The following is a 24796-nucleotide window of genomic DNA, read 5'->3' as shown; positions in this document are numbered from 1 at the left end:
TTTACTTGCCTAATGGTCTAACAAACTGATAACTCATCAGCTTCTTACATAAACTTCAGGAGGAGACTCCACATAAGCAAATGTCAAATGTAAAGTATATACGACCACCCAACAGGGTGCTATCTGATAGAAGGATATTTATTTCAACTTTATTTCTAAGACAACATATCCAAGTTCTTCTCCCTACTCCTCCCCAAGTCTCTTTAACAGGTCTCTTTTCTCTTTTCAGTGGACGTGTATGTTATAAATGTGAGGGATCACAAAAAAAAGGTGAAAGGATGGCAGTATACCACAATCTCTTAGCTGCCTGTAACGAAAGCTGAAAGAAAAAGCCAGCCAAGTATGCATGCTGCTGGCCTCTGAGCAGGCTCGTACGTTCAGTTAGCCGGCCCATCTCATCATCAGTGGACAGGCAGAGCTGAGAGCAGTAGCATCCTTGCCGAGGAAGTAATTCTTATTGCCATACTCCCGAGGCCAGCCAAGGGCACACGGAGTTCCTAAGGGAGTCCCAGAACCCAAGCTGTTTCCTTTTATTCAAGATTATCCAAAAGGCGGCCAGGTGTGGTGGCTCACGCCTGTAATCCCAGCACTTTGGGGGCGTCAAAGCTAGCAGATCACCTGAGGTCAGGAGTTCGAGACCAGCCTGGCCAACATAGCTAAACCCCATCTCTACTAAAAATACAAAAAAAAAAAAATAGCCTGGCATGGTGGTGCATGCCTGTAGTCCCAGCTAATCAGAGGTTGCCGTGAGCCAAGATCACACCACTGCGTTCCAGCCTGGGTGACAGAGCGAGACTCTGTCTCAATTAAAAAAAAAAATTATCCAATTATCCAAAAGGCATGGTGGAGGCTAAGGCTGAAACCTTGGACCATATTTTATAGGTAATTACAGGCATTTTATAGATGTGTGGGCTTTAAGTCCAGGAAGTACAGCATGTGAAATCCTGAGCCTTGCCAACTCTTGCCAATGGGTCTCACTCTATTATTGCTGTCTTCATAATGGAGTGATTTCCACTCCATGGAAAACTACTGATGCCAGCAGAAGAGGAGTGACACTAATTCAGGGATGGTGCGGACCAGCTTAGAGGGTAAGGAGGCCTGGCTCTCCCACCTGCCCAAGGAAGGACTAGATTCACTTGATAAAGACTGTGGGAGCGTTCACTGTGTGAAAGGCACTGTGCCAGGCAGACACTAAAGAGTGCAGATATGGTCCAGGAAAATGAGGACCAAGTCGGCCGAGGCTCTCCTATGTAAGAATGATGCCATTCATGCGGTTTATGAAACACTGAAGAGAGCAACATGGGGTGGCGACAGGGCAGGGGCCCATCTCAGCCCCATCCGGCTTCGCGGAGAGCGCTGCACAAGCCCAGCTGGAACCGGCGGGGATGCCTCAAGTGAGCCGTGGGTGCCTGGGGGCAGCTCTGAACCAGCCATCTAGAGCGTGCCTTGCCCTGCCTCCTTCGGGGGCTTGGAGCACCCCGGGGAGCTCAGGGAGGGAGAATTCTGACTCATACAGTTCGTGGCAACCAAAATCCAGTGGTCTCACCTGAAGGTCTTAGTGCCCACAGGAGATCAGTAGCCGGTTCCACTGCCAGGTGACGCTGAAGGGAGGCGGAGGGAAGAAGAAGAGCAAAAGGCAATACTGGCAGGAATTAGGAGGGCCATACGTACCTGAGACAAAGCTATGAATGGCCTGGCCCTCATTTCCTTGGAATCTTGAAGGAATGAAGTTAACAGGCTAGGGACCAAATGCCACATGCTTCACTAAAGCCCTAGAAAATGAATTCTTCTGGCAAATACAGTTCGAGGGTCAGGCAAATAAGACCCAGTGTCTGTCTTCAAGGGACTCTCTGCCCAGTAAACTCATAGCAATTGACTGCTTAAGAGCACCAGTGGTAAAGCAGGAAGAAATGCAATTTGTTCTCTGGTACTAGCCAAGATGAAAAATGGCTGTAGCCAACCCATTAGGCATTCTTCCAAAGTGATAAGCTACATTTCTACCCAGAGGAAGGTAAGGCAGAGGAAATAAGCCATTTGGGAGTAGCACACTGAAACAACCTGAGTCTACACCTTGTACACAGGTTTGTATTTCACTAAAGGGTTAAGTGACCAGAATTAAGAGAGGGAAAATCTAGAAACTCTCTAGAGAAATCTAAAATGGTCATGTACAGTAAGTCCATGCCCCGCAAGTATTCTTTTTTCTGGTAAAGAAAAAGAAAACTAAGAAGTGACCTGACCTAAAACTAGCAGAGGAAGAAAAGCAACATTAGCTCAAATTTGAGCAGCAAGAAAAATATGACTCCATTTGCCAGATAAAATAGGAAATCTCTGCAGCTGGAGTAGTGTGTCAATCACAAAGGGTCGGTCTACTCATCACATAAGCAAATTTCTCAAACTAAACTGAATGCCATTGTCCAAATTCAGCCATCTCTGTTCTGATTCATAAACTACAATTTCACAGAAAAGTGAATCACTTCATTACTTAATGTAACATAACATTCCACTTTTAATTTAAAACAATGCTTTAATAAAAAGGAAACAAAGGTTCCAAGTGAGATTTTCAAGATACTGAAGTCAAGATTTAAAATATATTTATAGGCCAGGCATGGTGGCTCATGCCTGTAATCTCAACACTTTGGGAGGCCAAGGCAGGTGGATTACTTGAGGTCAGGAGTTTGAGACCATCCTGGCCAACATGGCAAAATCCCATCTCTACTAGAAACACAAAAACTAGCCGGGCATGGTGGTGCATGCCTATAATCCCAGCTACTTGGGAGGCTGAAGCAAGAGAATCATGGGAGGTGGAGGTTGCAGTGAGCCGAGATTGTGCCATTGCACTCCAGCCTGTGCGACAGAGCGAGACTCTGTCTCAAAAATAAAATAATTTATAACTACAAATGATGACGTTTTTAAAAGGTCACATCTATGAAAGAAGAGAAGCACTGTGCTTGAATGTTATCCTTTACTTCCAATGGTTTACAGGTCAGAATGAATCAACCCCTTGCCTTGCAGATACACAGCTGAAAGGCAGTACGAGGTGCTCTAGGCACAGCGGAATGAAGGAGACTTGAAGATCACATCTAAACATTTAGTGTAAGACACTCGCTCAGGACAGTGAGGGATCAAGCACTGGGCAGCAGGGCCAGTGCAGGGTTTTACTCCCACACCCGTCATCTTTTACAGACCATACACAAATCACCTCAGTCTTTTCAAATGTGATTCAGAAGGTTAACTGTCACTCAGGAATCATGGAGTTCTTCTGGAAGGTAAGGAAATATCCATCAAATGTGCCATGGTCTTCCGGAAATATATTACAAAGTGTGGAACACTATTTGCCATGGGCATAGGAGAGAAGACATGAGATCCAGGAGGCCATATGCTAGCTGACCCTTTGTTTTATTTAACAGGTAATAACAAAGTAACTGAAGATAAAGAAAAACTATCTTTGTATCTTGAGTTCTAACGTCAAAACTGTAAAACTTCACTCTCACTCCTTCAGTTAAGCACATATAGTTACATTAAGTTACATAAATAGAGGCAGAGGATATAAATCCATTTTCTTTCATCTTCAGTATCCAAATACAGGAGATGTGGAACTGTTTTTTTTTTTTTTTTTTTAATCAAGTAGATAATGTTTTATCAATAGCTGTAAACCATTTTTGGAAACTTGTCTTTCGGCTGAGAAAACAATACACTACTTATATCATATTGGAAAAGGAATGATCTCAAGGTTGCCAAGCAACACAGCTATTTTTCAAAGCTCAACTCCCCTGCTGATCATTAGAAATGGTTTCAAATGTCCTATTCTTGGCCTTCATTCGTGCCAAACCCCGGATAAGGCTGCAACAAGACTGTAATTCCAAAACATCCCATTTCTGCGTGGGGTGCTAAGCAGTCCCTCCTCCCTCTCTCTCAGCACACCATCATTCATATTCACTTCAGGTCTCTCCTGAATCAAGCTGTGCTTATGTTTTACAGAGGAAATGTGAAATCAAAGTTGTTTTGCTTCATCTCCTGCAGGGTAACTCTGTCAGATTCATTGCTTTGATTGCATACTGTCTACGTTTAGAAACGCTGAGGTCCAAGTCCTGTCCTCGGTCAAGGTGTGGCATGCATGAGGCGGGTGGCGATTATGGCCCAAGAAGGCCCAGTGCTGGGTCAATACACTCAACACTGTGATCATCTTTTGTTGGCTGATATTTGCAGAATGCATTAAAAAAAACTAAAGGAGGGTAAGAACTGGCTTATCCGGTGACAATGTAGAGTGGTACTGTTTTCACATTATCGTATTCTTAAACAATTCCCAGCGATCTAAAATGCTGATGAAGGAAGGATAGATTTTTATTTATTTTCACCAAATAGCTGGACATATTAAAAAGTTAAGGTAGACTGGAAATAAAACACAACTCCAACATGTTTTAAATCAGATTTGATTTTTTTTAATTCAAATTGACCCAAAGCAAAACTTACATTAAAAAGGAAGAACAAAATACATTATGATATAACACACTAGGAGTTACATGAAAGCTAAATTTGTGGGCAAATGGCCTTATCCCAATCACATTCTGGGCTAATGAGCACTTTTGCAGGAATCAGAATCTCGATTTCGTACGGTCCACTCTGGTAATTAAACTACACATTCTTGTCTCGTAGGGTGTGCATCTGACAAATCATGCTAGACTCCCTCATGCTCCAGATGTGTACTCTTGCTACTGCCAGGACACTGAATTCTCTAGTGGAAATGCTGTTCCAAGCATGACTGATAATGAATTAAAAAACGAAACAGTCAAGTCCTCCAAACTAACAGGCATGGATTACTGTGTAGTAAATAGTTTAGAAATACGGGAATTAAATAATCTAAAAAGCACTCTTACTCTGCTGTACATTTATAAACACAAATATTTACAAAAAAAAAAAAGAAACACAAAACCTTGTTTTTGAAAGATGAGGTTTGCAGTTCATTAATGATCATAATCTTTTATAAGCTGGTTTCTTTGGTGTACTTGCCAAATATATTTTTATAAAGGTTTAGTAATAGGCTTAAATAATAAATTTCAAAGGAGACATAAAAGAATCAGTGACAAATTTGAAAATACTCTGAACATCTTCTGTTCTGTTTCTGGAAAAAACAACCAGTTATTTTTCTGAAAATACCTGTTCTCTCTATTCATTATGTGATCACAGAATGCTTCTCTGTCAGTCCAATTCAAATGCAGACCTGCAGGTTTCACCACCGTAATTCACCAGCAACCAACTTGGAGACTTTTTAATTATTGTGAAATGCGGTACATGATTGGGATTTTATTAACAACAAAAATAAAACATTCTTTTTAAGCTTTCAGATAGATCTCACACAATAAATAATGGAATTACATACTTCTTCATTAAACAGAAATTTCAAACTTCCAGAAGAGCTCTCATAATTGTTTCTGTGAAGTCACAGCAGCAATACAGAACAAAGAATTTACCTTAATCTGATCTTTTTACTTGGAATTCCCTGACTCAAACTCAGTGGCTTAGTTTGGAAACCTTTGAATGGCTGGGGAGAGAAAATCGTTTTAAACTAAGTGAATAAATTAACACACACACACATCTGTGGAAATAAGCCCTGTGCAAGTGTAACGTTAACATCACTGATCAGAGTGCAGAAACTCCAGACACGCTCCTGATTCCTCATCTCCCTAAGACCCCTGGGCCTGGTGTTTTAGGGAGAAGTAACACTCAATTCATTTCTGGCCACACCATGTCCCTAACACTGCTAAGTGTGTCTTAGCCCTGACCTGGGTATTGGTGGAAAGAACGAGAATACAGCTCAGCAGCTGTCTTCACAAGGGACTCTCTCTGGAGATAACTTGTTGGAGATATTTTTATGGGGAAAAGGACAGACTACCCGTTCCTATCCATCAGGCTCCAGCTAGTTTGGGGATGGTTATAAAACTGGCCACACTCAGACTGGCTGCCTGTGAAAGGGACTATGCCAAAGAGTCTATGGGCCACACCAGCAATCTCCTAAACACTCCTTTTTTCTGAAGCTGCCCGTCTTCAGAAACCTGGGCAATGCCTGGGCACAAGCAGATCAGAGTCTATGAAGCCACAGCTACTCTGCACCCAAGAGAACAAACGCTGTGCTTGAGAAAACAGCACATGCTGGCTCTGAAAAAGGTAAAGCCAGAGAAGACTCCTAATTCTGCTTAGTTACACTTCTTGGTGAAATAGTTTTACACTTTATGACTGAAATCCAGAAATTCAGATGAGAGAAGCCCTTCATCTTGTAAACTTCTGATAACAAATTTATTAACAGTGTTTAAGTATTTTTTCCCAAAGCACTAAGAACGACACTGGGACACGTGAAAAGGTTCTTCTGAAGCTATTAACACAAATCAAGCACAGAACACGTTTCTGAGGCATCCTCTGAGATGCCTAATGCCTCTGGAACCTTTTCCATTGTTACTGACACTTCATCCGATCTGTGTTTACACAGCACACATATGCCCAATCAACCCAGAAAATAATTGTCCTGAAGAGCCTCACTGTATATAACCTTAAAACAGGAAATGTTGTAATTAGCATATTAGAAATTAGCCAGACTTATAAATGTGTACCCCTTAAAGATTTTACCCTTAAAAAGTTTTTTTTTTTTTAAACTGGGAAGAAAAGAAACACCATGAAGCCACCTCAAATTATTTAACCATTAAAGCCAAATGATTTAACAATTTTTAGGGAACACTCTACCACCAGAGTACAAAATCTTCTGCTTAAAGTGAAGTAAAAGGCATAGCTTAAAATGGAAATTGCTACTGACATACTATGGTTCTGCAATGAAAATTAAAGTGGCAGCTCCTGTTCTCACGGGCATGTCAAAGCTGGCTGTGAAATGATGACCAGCAAGTGAAATAATGGATAAAATACACCAGAAAGAGTATAGCACTGCAGGCACAGTTTTAAAAACAGAATACACTGGCTTCGTAAAGTTATTTTCTTTCCCGTTAATTTTTTTTAAAAGCACAACTCTAACTAGAGATAGAAATTGAGACACAATGTCTCAGGGTAGTGTACTACAGTTGTTAAAAAAATAATAAATTAAAAACAAGAGCACACCAAAAGAAAAGCAGAGGTACTGGATTTCTGTGATCCGAAAGCTATATTAATTAGGAAAAAGAACAGTTTGAAACGGCCAATTTGCACTCATTAAAAATGAATGAGGTGACAGCATTACTTTAAATATTTCTTAGGGCATCTTCCAGAAGAACCCAGGGCCCCCCTGGGTGAAACTGCCTCCAAATGTTAACAAGTGCTCTGCTGGGTTAGAATACCATGCTTACCAAGGAAACCAGAAATTTGGAAAGGGTACATTCTCCACTCCAAACCTGCTTGTGTCATTTAAGAAAAAAAAAAACAACAACAACCATTTTTCTAAATGCAGTATTGTATACAAAGCTTGGACCTCTTAAACTTGGACCAAGAAACCAAATTAAGACCTTCAAGCATGTGGTGTGTGTTTTCATATATATAAAAAAGTCCCTCCCTTACAATGAAAACCAACCAAACAAACAGAAAACCCAAAAGTGTATACCTGCTTTCTGATTTCACAGCAAATCAGAAATTGCATAGGATATACTGTGTGCAAGGCAAAAAGCCTTTTAAGTATCTGGAATATAACTCCTAATCTTGCTCACAGTTCTGGCATATCAGATATCATCAAATTTGTGTTTTAAGTAGTCTTTCATGACCTTGGCAATTGGTAGTTCATCAAGTAGCTTTAGGTTTTGAAGGCCTATACATTGTCGAATTTTAATTCGGCACAGGTCCTGCAAGTTTCTGGGCTGTCCTAAAAAGACAGAAAAAAGAAAATGTTACAAAAGCCACAAAGCACAATATTTAAGACACTTTTGCAAAGAATTATGCATTTCACTGGGGAGTTCTCTCTATGGACTTTACATGGAAAGGACCAGAAAGATACCAACTCAAACTGTCCTAGGACCTTCATGCGACGCCTCATTTGATCCTTTTCATAACCCTGGGATGGTAAATATTTTTGCCTCCATTTTACAAATAAGAATACTGAGTATCAGGTTTAAACACATTGCTGATATCAGACAACTAATTAAGGCTTCAGACTGAGACTAAAAACAGTTCTGATTCTAAGCCTCATATCTTTTCCATCACAAGTCAGGAAAATTCTAGTTCTCATCCTGATTAGGTCTCTCTTACGCCGGGTGAGCGGCTGTGAGCCAATCATCTCTCTGAGCCTTGGCTTCTCCATCTGAAAACTCTGGGGACTGAATGAGATGTCCCTTATTGTCAGCCTCCCCTGCGGCTCTGGTCTAAGAGGATGGAGCCCTGATGCCCACCACAGTCTCTGCAGAGCTTTCCAAACAAGCTTTCCAAATCTGCCACCTGTTCTCCGTGATTCTGAACATAGCAGAACCTTGGTTGTAAGGCTGATGGTCGAGGAGTGCAGCCAGAAGGGGGTGTTGAGAACGTACCTCAAGGTGTTCTGACTCTACATCACTTCACGCTTCCGCACCCTCATCACTTGCCAGTAAAAACCCCTGTTATATCTCAACTCAAAAGAAAAATCATAAAATCCAATTTCTTTCCCTTTGGAGCATTTTGTTTTGCAAAAATAATACAGATGGCTCCAGAAACAACCAAGAATTCTTCAACTGTGCTTCAGTTGTGTTTGGAGTCACAGAAGTTCTGCTTTCATATTAAACATGATAATAAAGCTAATATATATTGAATGCTTACTCTGCACCATGTATTGTTAGGAGCTCATGATATATACTAACTCCTTTCATCCTTTTATGAGCGAAGTACTTTGATCATCATCCCATTTTATAGAGTCTCAGAGAGATTAAGTAACATGCTTAAAGTCAAGTTGAATGCCACATTTTGGTCATTCTCAAACTTTTTGGTTTCAAAACCCCTTTACACTTTAAAAAATTATTGCAACCCCCTCCCCAAAAAAAAACCTTTTATGTGGACTAACTCTATAGATGAATGCCATATTATGAGTTAAAACAAATTTTAGAAATACTTTTAAATTCATTTAAAAATAATGAACCCATTACACATTAACACATCACTATGAAAAATAACTGTATTTTCCAAAACCAAAAACAATTTAACAAGAAGAATGCCATTCTTTCACATCTTTGCAGAGCTTTTTAATATCTGGCTTAATAGATGATAACTGAATTTTCATGTATGCTTCTGAATTCAATCTGTTGAGATAAATCACATCAACCGTATCACCTAGTCTCTGGAAAACACTGATACTCGTTGAGAAAAGGAATGAGAAAAAAGGCAAATCATGTCTCAGTCTTATTATGAAAATCGGGAGGAGACCCAAGGAGAGAAAGCAGAGTCCAGGATTAGACTGCAGCTTCTCACTGCCTGTACAGTCTAATTTTGAGCTCCCTCTTCGTCGTCCAAAGAGACAGGAGCTCTGGTTCTCAGCCTACTAACCCATATGTTTCTGTGGGCAAGTCTTGTGTGCACTCCCTGCCGTGGCTCAGCTCCAAACATGCTTCTACACTGGCAACAAGAAATAGGCATTGATGTGTTCCCTTCTCAATCCCTGCTGTCTCTGAAAGTGCTGACCTTAGTAACATTATCAATAAATTACTAAAGGATAAAAATGGGTTCCACAAATACATGGAGTTTGATTTTCTTGTTCAGGTCAGTTTCCGCGAATGCCCTCGGTCAAACACTTGGAACTGGAGAACATCTCATCAGAAGAAGTTATGGAAATAGAATACATGGAGAAGTGGACAGTACCCCAGCCAGAGCAATGTGTCCACGATGACAGGATCAGTCCAATTTAAGGGGCAGAGGTATGCATCTTGACTGGTTATGATAAAAGTCTTCTCAGATCTGGTCCTTGGAAGGAAAGTCAACACTGACAATTGTGGGACATATGGACGTTGTAAAAGATGGGTCCTGGGTGAAAAAAGACAGTTTGTCTTGCTTATTACTGAGTGCCTCTATGGATCAGACTATTCTCTTACAGGAGTGGAATGTTGAAAGAAACAAAGTGAAAACCCTACTCTGTTGCACAGGTCATGCTGGAAGTGTCTATTCTACCACTGCTGATAGCTCAAGAACTAAATTTTGCATTGGCTCCTGGGATAAGATACTAAGGATCTGATCTACAGTCCCTACAGAAGAAGATGAAATGGAGGAATACACAAATTGACCAAGAAAGAGACAGAAAACAGAGTCGTTGGGACTAACAAGGACTCCCATACTGACCCTCTCTGGCCACAAGGAAGCAACTTCCTCAGTTCTGTGGTCAGATGCTAAAGAAATCTGCAGTGCTTCCTGGGACCATACAATTAGTGTGTGGGATGTTGTGTCTGGCAATCTTAAGTCAACTTAACAGGAAATGAAGTGTTTAATTGTATTTCCTATTCTCCACTTTGCATATGTTTAGCATCTGGAAGCACAGATAGGCATATCAGACTGTGGGATCCCCAAACTACAGATGGTTCTTTGGTGTTGCTGTCCCTAACCTCACATACTGGTTGGGAGACATCAGTAATATGGTCTCCTACCCATCAACAGCGGCTGGTTTCAGGATCCTTATATAAATAACTCTGTCAAGCTGCAGGATACAAGAAGTTGTAAGTCTCTTCTCTATGATCTGGCTGCTCATGAAGATAAAGTTCTGAGAGTATACTAGACAGACACAGGGCTCCTTCCGAGTGGAGGAGCAGACAAGAAACTGTATTCCTACAGGTATTCATTCACCTACCACTTCCCATGCAGGGGCACAAAAATGAATGAGAAATTGATTATAGAGATTCTTTCTATAAATGAAATGGGTAGAGAATCATGAAATTACATTGATGCAGATGCAGAAAGCAGCTTTTTAAAGTTTATATCAAGTTTTCACCCATCATAACAGCTAACGTATCACAACCTTTTCTTATTTTGTATTTATAATACAAAAGTTTGTGTTTATAAAATATAAACTGTGGCTTGCATTCTCTATTAAAAAAAATAAAGAAATCATTTTGACCTCACAGACACCCTAAAAGGACCTTTTGGGGACTCCAGGGCCTGCTAGACCATACTTGGAAAACTAGTCTTGTACTTTATCCTTATATCCATTGTACTTGTTTACAGTGATCGCCGTTATTCAAAATTAAGTACTTCTTCATGAACGACAAAGGCTGACTTAGACCTCTGCTAAGGCTTGTACGAATATATGCTTTTTGAGAGTTTACAAAATGAACGACAGCAGAAGTGACTGCTTTCTTGGAAATGTCCATGAACTAGGCGTATGTGCATCCACAGATGTCCGTACATGGATCCACACGGGGATGTCACACACACACTCACGTTGTCTCTTGGCAAGATTATGTCTCCTCCACCTTTCAGATCTCTGCCAAAATAGCACTTCATCAGAGGAGACTACGTCAGGATTCACCATCCGATACTCCCAGAGTTCCTTTCCTTTATAACATTTAATAAGGTTGTGAGTTCACATTTATTTGGTTATTACATGTTAATTAATGCCCACCTTCCTCACTATATGACATGTTCCATGAGGGGAGGACTGTATCTGGCTCCATTTGCCAATGTAAACCCAACAGCTGACACAGTACTCAGTGAATATTAGTTGAATGAATGCTTAATATGCATTAAATGCTTAAAGTATAAAGCAGTGAATGCACTGTGAAACACATCCATGTCAATGGCAAATCATTTCCAAGCCTGTTTTGATTTTTCAACACTATTCATGGGCTACTTTAGGAAAAGAATAAATTATCATTGTCATTTTTGACCTACAAATGCAAATGGAATATGAATTAGATGTGAATCTTCTTTCTTTAAAGAATCTGATTTTCCTATTAGATGACGGGTTCTTAAGTATAAATTTTTTAAAAAATTATTTATTTTTTGCAACACAATCTCACTCTATCGCCCAGGCTGGAGTGCAGTGGTATAATCTCAGCTCACTGCAACCTCCATCTCCCAAGTTCAAGCTACTCTTGTGCCTCAGCCTTCCGGGTAACCGGGATTACAGGTGTGTGCCACCATGCCCAGCTAAGTTTTGTATTTTTAGTAGAGATGGGGTGTCACCATGTTGGCCAGGCCAGTCTTGAACTCCTGGCCTCAAGTGATCCAGCTGCCTCAGCCTCCCAAAGTGCTGGGATTAGAGGCATGAGCCACCGTGCCCAGCCCTTTTTGGCTATAATATTAATAAAAAGAATCACCACAACATATTCAGGCAAAAAACAGATAAGGAAAAAGTTGACATATGTATCTATACATGCATACTTAAATGAAAACCTATCATCCAAAAAAGTGGTAAAAACTAAATTACTAGAATTTGCTTAGCTAAATGAAGGGGTCGAGACAAAAGGTGATGGAATGGGAGATCTTCTGACATGGATTTGTTTCGTGGCAGACTGTCGTCTCCAGAGATGACCACGTTACCTCCCATCTCTCATGCCTTTCCACAATGAGACTGGACACTCCTGTCATTAAGAGACGAGGTCTATGTTCCCTGTCCTTGAAACTGGGTCGGCTTGTGATAACGGTGACACTGTTGTTATGTAACTTCCAAGGCTAAGTCATAGAAGGCGATGCGGCTTTTGCCAGACTCTTGGGACATTTATTACTGCAACACAGCCACCATGCCACAAAGCAGCCCTAGCAGCCTATACAAGGGAACTGAGGTCACCGACTGACAATCCTGGCTGAGCACCCAGCCAACCGCCAGCACCAACTCACCAGCCACCTGAGCCAGCCTTTTTTTTTTTTTTCAGACAAAGTCTCACTCCGTCACCCAGGCTGGAATGCAGTGGCACAATCTTGGCTCACTGCAACCTCCACCTCCAGGGTTCCAGTGATTCTCCTGCTTCAGCCTCCCAAGCAGCTGGGACTACAGACATGTGCCACTACGCGGCTAAGTTTTGTATTTTTAGTAGAGACGCAGTTTCAGTATGTTGGCCAGGCTGGTCTCGTACTCCTGACCTCAGATGAACTGCCTGCCTCGGCCTCCCAAGGTGCTGGGATTACAGATGTGAGCCACCACTCCCGGCTGCGAGAGTGCATTGTCAAAGCAGAGAGGCCCCAGTCAAATTGCTCCGGAAAATAATGTGTAGGGCAGGGAAGAAAAACAAATGATTCTTGTTGTTTTAAGCCACTAAGTTCTACGGCATCAGATAACCGAGTGAGACCCTGCGACCTGAAAGTGAGGCTTTGCCCTTGGCACCAGGCAGCGGGAGGGCTTTGAGGTGACTGGTACAAGAAAGCCAGAAGACCTTTAAGAAGCCTGTTGGTTGAGGCTGTAAAAAAAATTGTTTTGAATGTGATTAGAAGCTGGAAGAAGGGAAAGCCTTGTATGTAATAGTGCAAAGTCTGGCAACACTGTCACTGTGGTAATGTGGAAAATAGGAAAGGACCTAATGACCTACTTAAGAAGATTCCCCAGGCAGAATACTGGAAGTACCACTGGCTTTTCCTCATTATCTATGATAAAGGCAAAAATGAGCCAGCAACTTTAATTCAAGGGAAGCATCGACAGAAATGCTACCATCTTCAAAAGTTACTAGCTCTACGTCAGCCTTTCCCAGGGAAAAATGTGCATTCTTTAGGCCTAAATATGTTGAAACGCTCTCTTCCATTTGCTACTAATTTTTCTTCTCCTTAAAATGTGTGTTGTTGGGAGAATCTGATCAGGTTTCTTGAGCATGTGTAACTCCTGTGTGCAGAATGTCCTTTAACAGCAGAGGCATATCATAGCGGTTAAAAAAATCAACTCTGGAGCCAGGCTGCCTGGGTTTGGCTCTTGGCCTCACCATCACTTGCAATCTGTGTGATCTTGTGCAATTTTCCTGCCTGTTTTCTCATAAACTAACGCTCACCTCAAAGGCTTTACAAGCATTAAAAAAAATCAGTTTTGGTAAAGTGCTTACGACAGTGCCAAGCACACGGTAAGTACCACGTAAACACATTTTTAAATACTGGTAAGGATGTTTGCTTCTAGTTACTAAAAAAGCAGAGTGCCCCTCTTTGGAAGCTGGAGTCTCCATCTTCCTGCTGTCACGACAGTAAGAAAACTAGGCGACAGTTTACCAGTAAAGGAGCAACTGGAAACCTATTAGTGGGAAGCAGTCCTGGGCAAATTCATAGAAATCGTATTCTGGAAATCCCTGCCTGACTTGAATCAGGCAGAGACGTGAGGACCTCTACCTGTATAAAAAGATGTGCAGAGACCAAGTGAGGAATATCATTCCACGGTTTCTCCATGAGTGTACAGGTATGAACCCATCTTGCCAGGTGCCAGTATTGCTGAGTGAAAAGAGGGCTAAATTTTAGGAGTAATAAGGACTACTTATTAATAAATAGTAAGTACTGTCATTTCTTAGACTGTCTAAGGAGCTATTTTTTTCAGAAATGGCATTTTAGGAATAGAAGACTATAACTGGAGAAGAAATATATTTTTTTCAACACATCACTTAGAAGTCTTTACTGAGCATCTATTAATATTACATGTATTCAACAATGCACTATCCCAGAGATTAAAGGGCCAAGGGAAGAGAAGGGCAGTGGCAGAGGAAGAGGAGGCAGAGAAAGACAATAAATAAAATGAAAGCAGAAAAATCAACACAAATGTGCACAGCATTTACCAGGATATTAGAAAATTAATTCCTCCCCTGTTAAAAAACAACTTCCCTGTCCATGGGATCATAACAGGGAAAAGCTGGAGGACATCTCACAAAAGACCGTAATTTGAAGAATTACAAAACCTTTATGGGATGCAGAAAAAATGAGCAGGTATTCATACTAATGAACTACAATGGAATTACATAATAGTTCAAAGAGTTATTAGTCTTTTCATTTTATAAAGAAGCCCATCATTAGTAGTAATTGGGCTAGTATAAAATAGGAAATCAGCTTTTGAAGGGCCTGGTCTAGTATAAATTACAAAACCAGGGCCAGCGGCATAATTTAGATAATTTAGGATATTATTTAGATAATAATATCCTAAAGCACCTCCCTTTGACATCCCCATTACCGTTTTTATGACAGGATCAATTTATTTATTTGTTTAAAAATATGTGGATTCATAAAGGTAGAGAAGAAAAACATTTTTAAATACCTGAAGTGAACAAAATGAAGGCAAAACAAAGTTCCAAAGTTGCTCTTTGGGGTGGATAGGGGTAGAAGTTGGAGGTGGAGGGGAGGCGTAAAGGAATAAATGAAAGATCTGCATCCTCAGGACTGCTCTGCACAACTGATCTTCCAGACCGTCTCCATCTTAGGTCAACATCTGGGACGGTCACCCAATTCCTCTTTATTTTATTTCAGCTTCCCATTTTAAAATCCTCCCATAGGCCGGGCGTTGCAGCACTTTGAGAGGCCAAGGCAGGCAGATCCCTTGAGGTCAGGAGTTTGAGACCAGCCTGACCAACATGGCAAAACCTTCTCTCTACTAAAAATACAGAAATTAGCTGGGTATGGTGGCACGTGCCTGTGGTCCCGACTACTGAGGAGGCTGAGGCAGGAGAAGTGCATGGGCCTCATAGGCGGAGGTTGCAGTGAGCTGAGATCACACCATTGCACTCCAGCCTGGGTGAAAAGCAAGACTGTCTCAAAAAAAAAAAAAATCCTACCGTAAACACATTTTATTCCTTTGCTCTTGCCTCTGAATTCCCTTCACAGGGACTTAGTATGAAATGTGCTAAACAAATCTTACTTTATAGGACAAAGGCAGTTTCAAGCTCCCCTTGAAATAACTATAGTATTGTCTTACGTATACAATACCAGCCTTATGATATTTATCTACTGATTGCTTTTTTCCATAGGTAAATGAGCTCTGAACTATATTTTCCATTTGCAGTAAGTCAAATGACAAGAAATCTCTAGGTGCCTATATTAACAATAGAAAGTAATACAAATACTATAAAGGGCAGGATATTTTCCCTATCAAAGAACCTTAAAATGTGGCGCAATTTGACTAAAAACTGTGTACTATTTATTTCTAAAAGTAATTCTTAATAACTGGGACTGAAAAACCTAGTTAAGACTATGATATAATTATAAATCAATATTCAAAAATACCCCTGGTTAAAATGTATTACACAAATTATTTCTCCAGAGTTGTACTACACACTATTTTAGATAAACCATCCTACAAAAATATCAGAGTAGCATTCAAAAGGAACACAGTAGGCGAGGGCACTTGTTTTAGAGGCATTTTGTGTGATCGGCTGCTCATATACTTACTGTTGTATGGGGCTTAACCTGAGAAAGCCCAAGCCTAAATTTTACTTTCTTAAAATTGAAAAAAGAGGAGTCATGATTTTTATTACTCCTTATTTAAGTTATTTTAAAGTTTAAAATACTGTTTTTAAAGTTTTACTTCAATAGTTAGCACATAGTACTTGACTACTGCTGAAATTTAAACAAAAATATTTCAGGTTACTGAAATATTTATAAAATAGTGTTTTCAGGTATCTGTGATTAATGTTCCAGAAAGCAACTAGTTTAAGTACCTCGCAGACTGTCTTCTGCAAAACCATTTATACAACTAAATTCCCATCTACCTGATCTTTTTCTTTTAGAAATACAAGCCAGTTAATTTCTTAAAATGTACAAATCAAAATACAGCCCAGCCCTCGCTGTTACACACCATCAAAGCATACTGACGGTTGCTTCTAGCCTTTACAGTGTCTACTACAAACAGATCACTGCCTCAGTTCAGCCTCCTATGGACAGTAAATACCCAACTAGCGTATTCTGACTTAAGGGTCACCTAGACCAGAGCCTGCCACAGGAATAAAAGATACTCTGTTCTCACTCATGAAGTGGGAGTTGAAAAGTGAGAACGCATGGACACAGGGAGGGGAACTTCATACTCTGGGGCCTGTCGGAGGGCGGGAGGCACGGGGAGAGAGAGCACTGGGACAAATACCTAATGCATGTGGGGCTTAAAACCTAGATGACAGGTTGATGGGTGCAGCAAACCACCATAGCATATGTATACCCATGTAACAAACCTGCATATTGTGCACATGTATCCCAGAACATAAAATCCAAGAAAAGATGCTCTGTAAAAGCTGTGAAAGTAAGTTGTTCACACTAGTAAACAAATAAATGCTTTATTTATTCAAGAGCTTCCTGGCCCCTTTGATATGTTACTGTGCACAGCGAATCTCTGAAACCTGGACCTAGGATCCAAGGTACTAGTCTTCCAAACGGATCTGAATCTTGAATCCACTTGAATCCACAATATCTGGTAGAACCAAAATTTTTCTTTTTCTTTAAGACTGGTCAAGTGCAGTATTGAGAAGGAAGGAAAGAGGAGAACAAGGACTCTGATCTGTAACTGACTGTGAACACTACCTTTGGACCAGACAGCCAGTTTTATAAACAAACTTCAGGAATCATTGATCTCTGCAGAGCCTACACAGTAAATACGATAGTATATGGCAAGCAGTAATGTAACATAGCTCGTACTATCCACAGACTTTAAGTTTAAACAGAAATACATTAGAGATTCATCAAATTCTGAAACAGTAGGCTAACAGGACACCCTTAAAAATCTGATTTTAGGGAATGTATGTCACGAAGTCTCAGCTTTTTAGTTTTAGGGCCTCCTTGAACTTTTAAAATTGGAGAAGCTCAAAGAATTTTTATGTCAGTTATATTTATCTATATTTGCCATTTTAGAAATTGAGAATTTTTAAAAAATATCCAATTCACTTAAAAATAAGAAAAATGCACTATCAATTGAAAGAAATTTTTATGTAAAAAAAAAAGAGCTGCTTTCTAAAACAAAAAGGATTTTTGTGAGAACAGCGCTTCTTACAGTTTTCTGCAAATCTCTTTTAACTTCTGGCTTCACAGAAGACAGCTGGGGTGAGAGATCTGCTTCTGCATTTCATCTGTTGCACATGCAGTCTTGATTGGAGCACCTGAAGAAAATCCAGCCTCACTCAGATATGAGGTTGCAAAGGAAGGAATTTTTAAATAGCTTTTTTTCTGGTAACTGTGGATCTTCTCTGATACTCCATCAAAACTAGACAAGAGGGAGTTTCTTAATGGTTAGTTACAATATGAAATCTGGAACCAAATTAATTAACTTTTGTACTCTGCTACATTAAAATCCATTGGTTCGCCTTGCACTTGGAATGGATCTTTTATCCATGTGTGATTTTTGTCACATTATGCATTAGTCATTTGGAAAACAATGTTCATTGGGTTACATGGATCTTCCAAATGATGACCTGTTCCATTATATGAGATCAAAAAACATCACTTTTGTTAATATCTTCACGGACTGAAGGAGTCTCTAGTTACCAGGAATCTCACAGCAGCAAATGTTAAGTTTGCTAAAATCCTCATCTGCAAAGCTCAAATTTTATGACTGGCCATAAGTCCTGTCAGTTATCTTCCTTAAAGTGACAAGTGAATTTTATTCATTTTCAAGAAAATGTCTGCCAAATACCCAAGACTAAATGGCTATGGTTTAGCTGTTAGTCACTCTTCCAAGTAAAAATGGTGTTCCATGAAAAGCTGCCAATTCAGCTCAAACAAACTGAAGTCGCTTTTCTTCAGTTCAACCATTACACTTCTGTATGCAGTAAGAATACTTTCCATTTCCCTGCCACAGAAAATTTAAAAACTATTGCAGGGACGAGATTTAATAAAAATTAATTTCACTGTTTCATCAAAGCCATTCTTAAGTGGATCTGGAATGTTTTTTCCTGAGAGTGTCTGGCGGTGAACAGTGACCAGTACCAGCTAGGGCCATGTTGTTGATTCATGCTAACATGCCAGCAGTTTCACCTACCACTGCCGTACACCATCAACACAGATGTCACCACAGTGAAAAAGGCAAATCGCACCTTAGTATTGTTAGGAAATTAGTTTTGACCTCATAGGCACCTAATACAATCTTGAGGAGCCCTGGTTAAAGTCCATACTGAAAAACATCATTCTAACATAAATTAAAATAAAAACAATTTTTGTTTTGTTTTAAATCACAAGCAGAAGAAAACCGTAGCCTTTACAAGTGGTTAGTGGCAAGAATTTTTAAAAGGGAAGTACTTGGGGACTATGTTCCAATTTCCCTCTTTTTCAGAGAAGCAAACCGATCCCAGTGGGGTGGGGGGAGGGTTAAACATCTTCTCCAAGTTTACAAGGCAAGTCAGATGCTAGGTCAGAAGCCCATTAGCTGCTCTAGCATCCCATTCTACTGATGCAACGTGCTTCTGACACAGGCACAGTGGGGAGATCTTTGGGATGATATACAGGAGACATCTGATCCCAGTGGGCAAAACATTCACCAGCTCAAAGGATAGCGGACAGATTGTGCTTTTCCTATTTTAAGTACAAATGATAAAACTAGACTTCTAGTTTTAATTCCAACATGTAAAGAGCTTGGAAATCATCACTCCCATCCTTACAAGACAAGAAACCTGAACAAACTCAAAGTCAATGACGTTTCGTGGATCCATCAGTACTGAAGTTGTAGGGCAAACCTCCACCACAAAATTTGGAGAGAGAAATACATTCAGAGCCACAGGCTGGGATCTGGGCACCTGGAGCCGATGTCATTGAAGCCACAAACTGGTGGGAACACTGCCATGGTAATTCTGACGAATGGCCAGCCTGTGAATTGATTGGTCTGAGAGTGGCAGCCAGTCTTAGGAAGCCCCCTACTCAGTTGTGAGTTTTACTCCCAGGAACCCCACCACGTAAAGAGCCAGTAAAGATCCTCTCAAGGCTCCAGCATGGGGAGGTGAGAGTAACCTTTGTGAAATGCACCCAGAATGTTCTCCATGACAAAGGCCTGCGCCCAAGGGGAAAGAATTTCCCAGAGCCATGGAGAAAGGGCATTCCTGAGTCCAGCCCCCTCTGGCCTCCTGTCTTACGTATGGGGTTGGAAAAGCTACATGAGAAGAAACACGTGTGAAGACGTAGCCTAGGGACACAGGCCCACTGAAAGACCGAGAGTTAATCAGAAGACTGCAGACCACTGGCCCTCCCCACATCCTACGACTACACCAACGGGGCTCCCCCCGTCTAACTGTTAATGAAAGCCAAGAGAGCGGCAAGATGCACCCTCTCTCCAACCAGAGTGCTCAACGAAGCCCAAAGCCAAGACATGACAAGAACAAGGGCACTGCAGGGACTGGAACCCTCTGGCACCCATAGCTGCCATAAACATGACACACAGCCCAACTCACAGCCAGATTAATAGAAAACCTCACGTTAAAGATCTGTTTACCTCAGTTTCTGTTACCCACCATGTCTAGCTTCAGTAAAAAAAACAAAGCACAAAACATGCTAAGAGGCAAGAAAAAAACACAGTCTGCAAAAACAAAATACACATCAGAACCAGACTTAACTATGGCACAGGTGTTGGAATTACCACCCAGGGAATTTAAAATAACCATGACTATTAATTTAAGATTAATGAAATGATTAGATGGTAATTGTAAGATCTTGACTGTCTAATGCCTAAGCAGCAGCTCTGCAGAGGTGAAATTCTCAACACAGTACAGACGTGGATGTCCCCGGCAAAGGGAAAAAGGAGTGACAAGCTGACCCCTCCAACAGCACTGTACCTTGTCTGCTGGGGCAAACAAACCTTTGACTCCACTTTGCCTGTTGGACATTTCCCTCTTATGTAAAGGGTAAAAAACCTCACAGTGAAACGAATTCCTAGGTAGGAAGCACAGTTTGGCAACTTTGCTGCAAATAATCTAGCCAATCAGACACCACCTCTTTTCCAGTGGCATTCTCCAGGAGGGACTATTTAGTGCTATCTCACCTCTCACTGGACTGTATTACTGAAAATTTTCCCCCAATTTCCATACCATTTGTACCAGGGACTGCAGTTATCTTTTTTTTTTTTTTCTTTTTTTTTTTTTGAGACGGAGTCTCTGTCACCCAGGCTGGAGTGCAGTGGCGTGATCTCAGCTCACCTCAACTGCAGCCTCCCAAGTTCAAGAGATTCTCCTGCCTCAACCTTATGAGTAGCTGGGACAATAGGCATGTGCCACCACGCCTGGCTAATTTTTGTATTTTTAGTAGAGACGGAGTTTCACCATGTTGGCCTGGCTGGTCTCTAACTCCTGACCTCAAGTGATCTGTCTGCTTCGGCCTCCCAAAGTGCTGGGATTACGGGTGTGGGCCACTTCCCCGGCCCTATCTCTTTTCTTTTCAATCCTTTCCTTTCACCTGCAGAAGTGACTTGCTGAGAACAGTACTTAGCTTGCCAGGTCTATAATTTGTGCTTAAGCATTCTAAGGTGGGGTTTTCCCCAAAAATATACGTTCTCTCTTACTTCTCTTTGAACAAAATTCCAGTTGTGCAGATCATTAAAGCCTCATTTTTCTATGTGTGTGTATATGTGCATATGTGTATCATTAAACGTTCTTGTGAGTCACTGCCAGAGGTTCAGCTTTCTCAGGAAATCTCTCTCTTTCTAAAAGAGTTCATATTCTGAATAACTCCTTGGTCCATACATTGACTACAAGGGTTTACACTATGAGCAAGAATATAAGAAAAAAAAAATCACTAAATCACTCTCTGATTCTTCAGAGTGGGTGTTATTATTTGCTCCTCAAGCTTTACTGAGGAACAATCTTTTTCCAAGTTACAGTACTGGACCTCATTTTTCTCGTGCCGCCCTTTTCTTGTGCATAAATGTTAAGTTTCCTTTTGAACTGGGAAGACATTCCCACAACCTTCTGCTCTTCACGTGCCCAAGCCTCCGGGATCCTCTTAGTTCCGGAGTGGTGTGTGTATAATCACTATGTACACGTCATTCCACTTCGTGTGCAAGAGCCTGAGAATGATGGCCTCCCAAGTTTTGTGCCCTGGCCACCTCACTTGCTTCACCCTAGTCCTAGACCAGGCACAAAGGGCTGTTTACCTCCAGAATGTCCACTGCTGTCTGTCCTCACTACCATTTCCTTTTTAGTGTGTGTGAGATGGAGTTTTGCTCGTCACCCAGGCTGGAGTGCAGTAGCATGATCTCGGCTCATTGCAACCTCTGCCTCCGGGGCTCAAGCGATTCTCCTGCCTCAGCCTCCCAAGTAGCTGGAATTACAGGCGCCTGCCACCACCCCTGGCTAATTTTTCTTTTTTTTTTGAGATGGAGTCTCACTCTACTGCTCAGGCTGGAGTGCAGTGGCACTATCTCGGCTCACTGCAACCTCCACCTCCCAGGTTCAAGCGATCTCCTGCCTCAGCTTCCCAAGTAGCTGGGACTGCAGGTGCACATCATGAAGCCCGGCTAATTTTTCATATTTTTAGTAGAGATGGGGTTTTCACTGTGTTAGCCAGGATGGTCTCAAACTTCTGACCTCAGGTGATCTGCGCACCTCAGCCTCCCAAAGTGCTAGGATTACAGGCGTGAGCCACCGCACCCGGCCGACACTACCATTTCTACTTGACATCAGTCACACCTTCACTGTTCTCTCTTTATTCATTCTATTCTTTTTCTTCTTTGGCTACAAGTAAAAAAACAAAAACTGGCTTCTAAGCAGGACACAGTTTCCTTCCACAGGTGATGCTCGTTATTCAGGCAGGTACTCTGGCTCCTCTTAGCTGTGTTTATCGTTCTTGGGCGCAGAGAAGTGGCTCCTCCATGGATGGGCCCCGCTGTGCTCTCGACTTCCTGGAAGGTGGAAGTTCTGAGGTCTGAGTAGTAGACAGCGGGCTGGCTGCAGGGAAAAGCAACAGCAGCTCTTCATGGTTTCTCCCCCTACTCAGTACCAACAAGGCACCAGCAGAGGCTACGTTATTAGCAGGCCACGGGTGCGCTCTGTTTTTCTGCACTATATATCAGTTTTTACGGCAATTTTCCCAAAAGGCCAGAGTAGTTTTTAAATTCCAGGATTACAATTTTTTTTGGTCGCTTCCAATTCAAATAATCTGCTTCTAGTCAAAACAGTGCAATGAACAGTGAAATGGCCCTGAATAAAGATCACCACGTGGCCCCTCTGCTGTCCTTACACCTCGGCAGTCTGAGGTCTCAGATCATAAGCCAACAGCATGATGCCTGGGGCTGTGGTGCTCAGAGGGCAGGGGCTAGAAGGAGCTTTCAGGTTTGATTTGGTGCTCCCTGAACTAACCAACCTTTTTTCAAGCTGCTTCTCATAAGAAAGCTCGGTCGAGAGCATCAGCCACAGTTGCTCCTTCTAGCCCATATTGTTTACCAAGAAAAGAAAACCTGTTTAGAACCAAAGAACACACAGGTGAAGCAGAAACACCACTGGAGAGCCAAGAAATAATAAATTATGTTGAGGCACCTGAAGATAATTGCAGCCTTAAAAGACAGAGTGGGGCTGGGCACGGTGGCTCACACCTGTAATCCCAGCAGTTTGGGAGGCCCAGGCAGGTAGATCACGAGATCAGAAGATCGAGACTAGCCTGGTTAACACCGTGAAACCCCCATCTGTACTAAAAATACAAAAATTAGCTGGGTGTGGTGGCATGCACCTATAATCTCAGCTACTCAGGAGGCTGAGGCAGGAGAATCACTTGAACCAGGGAGGCGGAGGTTGCAGTGAGCTGAGATCAAACCACTGCACTCCAGCCTGGGCAACGGAGTGAGACTCTGTCTCAAAAAAAAAAAAAAAAAGGCAGAGGGCCCTGCACTCAGGAACGCAGTCCGTATGTCTCTTCAGTCCTCACCCCTCACTGTGCGCAGTCAGCCAACCTGCCAGGGCTTACTGAGGACCTCCGAAGTGCTCAGCGCTGCTCCGTGTGCTGTGGAGAACTTAAGCACAGACAGAGGCAGTCCCCACTGATGTTTCTATCTGCTCAAATTTTAAAGCTCATATGAGCCTTGAACTCAACATTCCTGCTGTCCAACAGCACTGCTGGGGGCAGCTCTGAGGGCTTGGGGACACAGGGTGCTGCCCACGTGCTTGTCCTGCCCAGTGGCTCCTCTCAGCCACCTGACTGCATGCCTCCACATACTGTATACAGTTGTATACAGGGTTGAAAATGGGAGGCTTGAGTTGAATATGAATCTGAAGATTTGCTCTGTGGGTAGCAAGCCAGTCCTTGCTGTTAATCCACCCTCACTTTATTAGTTACATACTTTATCTTGAAAAACACAAAGAACGGTGCCTGGTATATTTTAAGTGCTAAGTGCATTATAAATATAAACTCATTTAAGCCTCATAACAAGCCTGTATTATCTGAATTTGAAGGTGAGGACACTAAGGCACAGAGAGATCAGGTGACCTGCCCAAGGTCACAGCTAACACGTGGCAGAGTGAGAGCCAAAGCTCTTGCAGTCTGGCTCCGGTCTACGCCATTAACCACTGAACAAACTATTTAACAAAAGGGGCTGAGGCATTTATGTGAGTACATAACATGCCTTCCTAAGGTCAGCCACACTCATGGTAACTGAGTCTCCAGTGTAGAAGTTAAAAGAACAACAAAAACAAGGCAACCAGGAGCTGCAACACTGCAGATATCACATCTCCCATCTTTGGCTCCTTCGTGCGTCTCAGAAGCTTTCTGCAGTGGAACACCCACCAGTCAGCCCCAGATACCTCTCCCAAGGCAGGCAGATCTGTGTGCACCAACAAAGAAGTCACCAGGGACTTGTCATTTAAACTTAAGTCACAACGAAATCAAATTAAAATTTCAGTTCCTCAGTGGCACTGGTCACATAATAGGTGCTCAACAGCTACACGGGACCAGTAGCTACTACACTGGACAGCAAAGCGAGACCATTTCCAACATTACAGAGACTTGTACTGGCCAGCACTGAGTAGACTAAGTAGTGTGATTTCTTCTC

The 24796-nt window shown here is 41.8% G+C and overlaps 1 protein-coding gene and 1 pseudogene across 2 annotated transcripts in view; one reads left to right on the top strand and one right to left on the bottom strand.

Annotated features, from left to right (window-relative positions):
• Nucleotides 1-4423: 4423 nt before the first annotated feature.
• The window catches only part of ASB7 (ankyrin repeat and SOCS box containing 7), a 49745-nt gene continuing 29372 nt past the window's right edge, over nt 4424-24796 (bottom strand). Inside the window, exon 6 of one of the 2 annotated variants that reach the window (XM_012463879.2) lies at nt 4424-7828. In XM_012463879.2, the coding sequence (XP_012319302.1) occupies nt 7689-7828 (140 nt within the window). In that variant the 3' untranslated portion in view covers nt 4424-7688. Of the gene's footprint in view, nt 7829-17619; nt 17940-24796 lie in introns of those variants that run through there. The other variant, XM_064376302.1, reaches the window with a different exon arrangement.
• On the top strand, nt 9992-10787 carry LOC135274758 (ribosome biogenesis protein WDR12-like; annotated as a pseudogene).

This window comes from Aotus nancymaae, unplaced genomic scaffold, assembly GCF_030222135.1.
Source record: "Aotus nancymaae isolate 86718 unplaced genomic scaffold, 86718_ANA_hifiasm-v0.15.2.pri h1tg000014l, whole genome shotgun sequence".
Classification (NCBI taxonomy): Eukaryota; Metazoa; Chordata; class Mammalia; order Primates; family Aotidae; genus Aotus; species Aotus nancymaae.
Note: the sequence above shows the minus strand (reverse complement) of the source record. Positions and strands in the feature narration are given on the sequence as shown.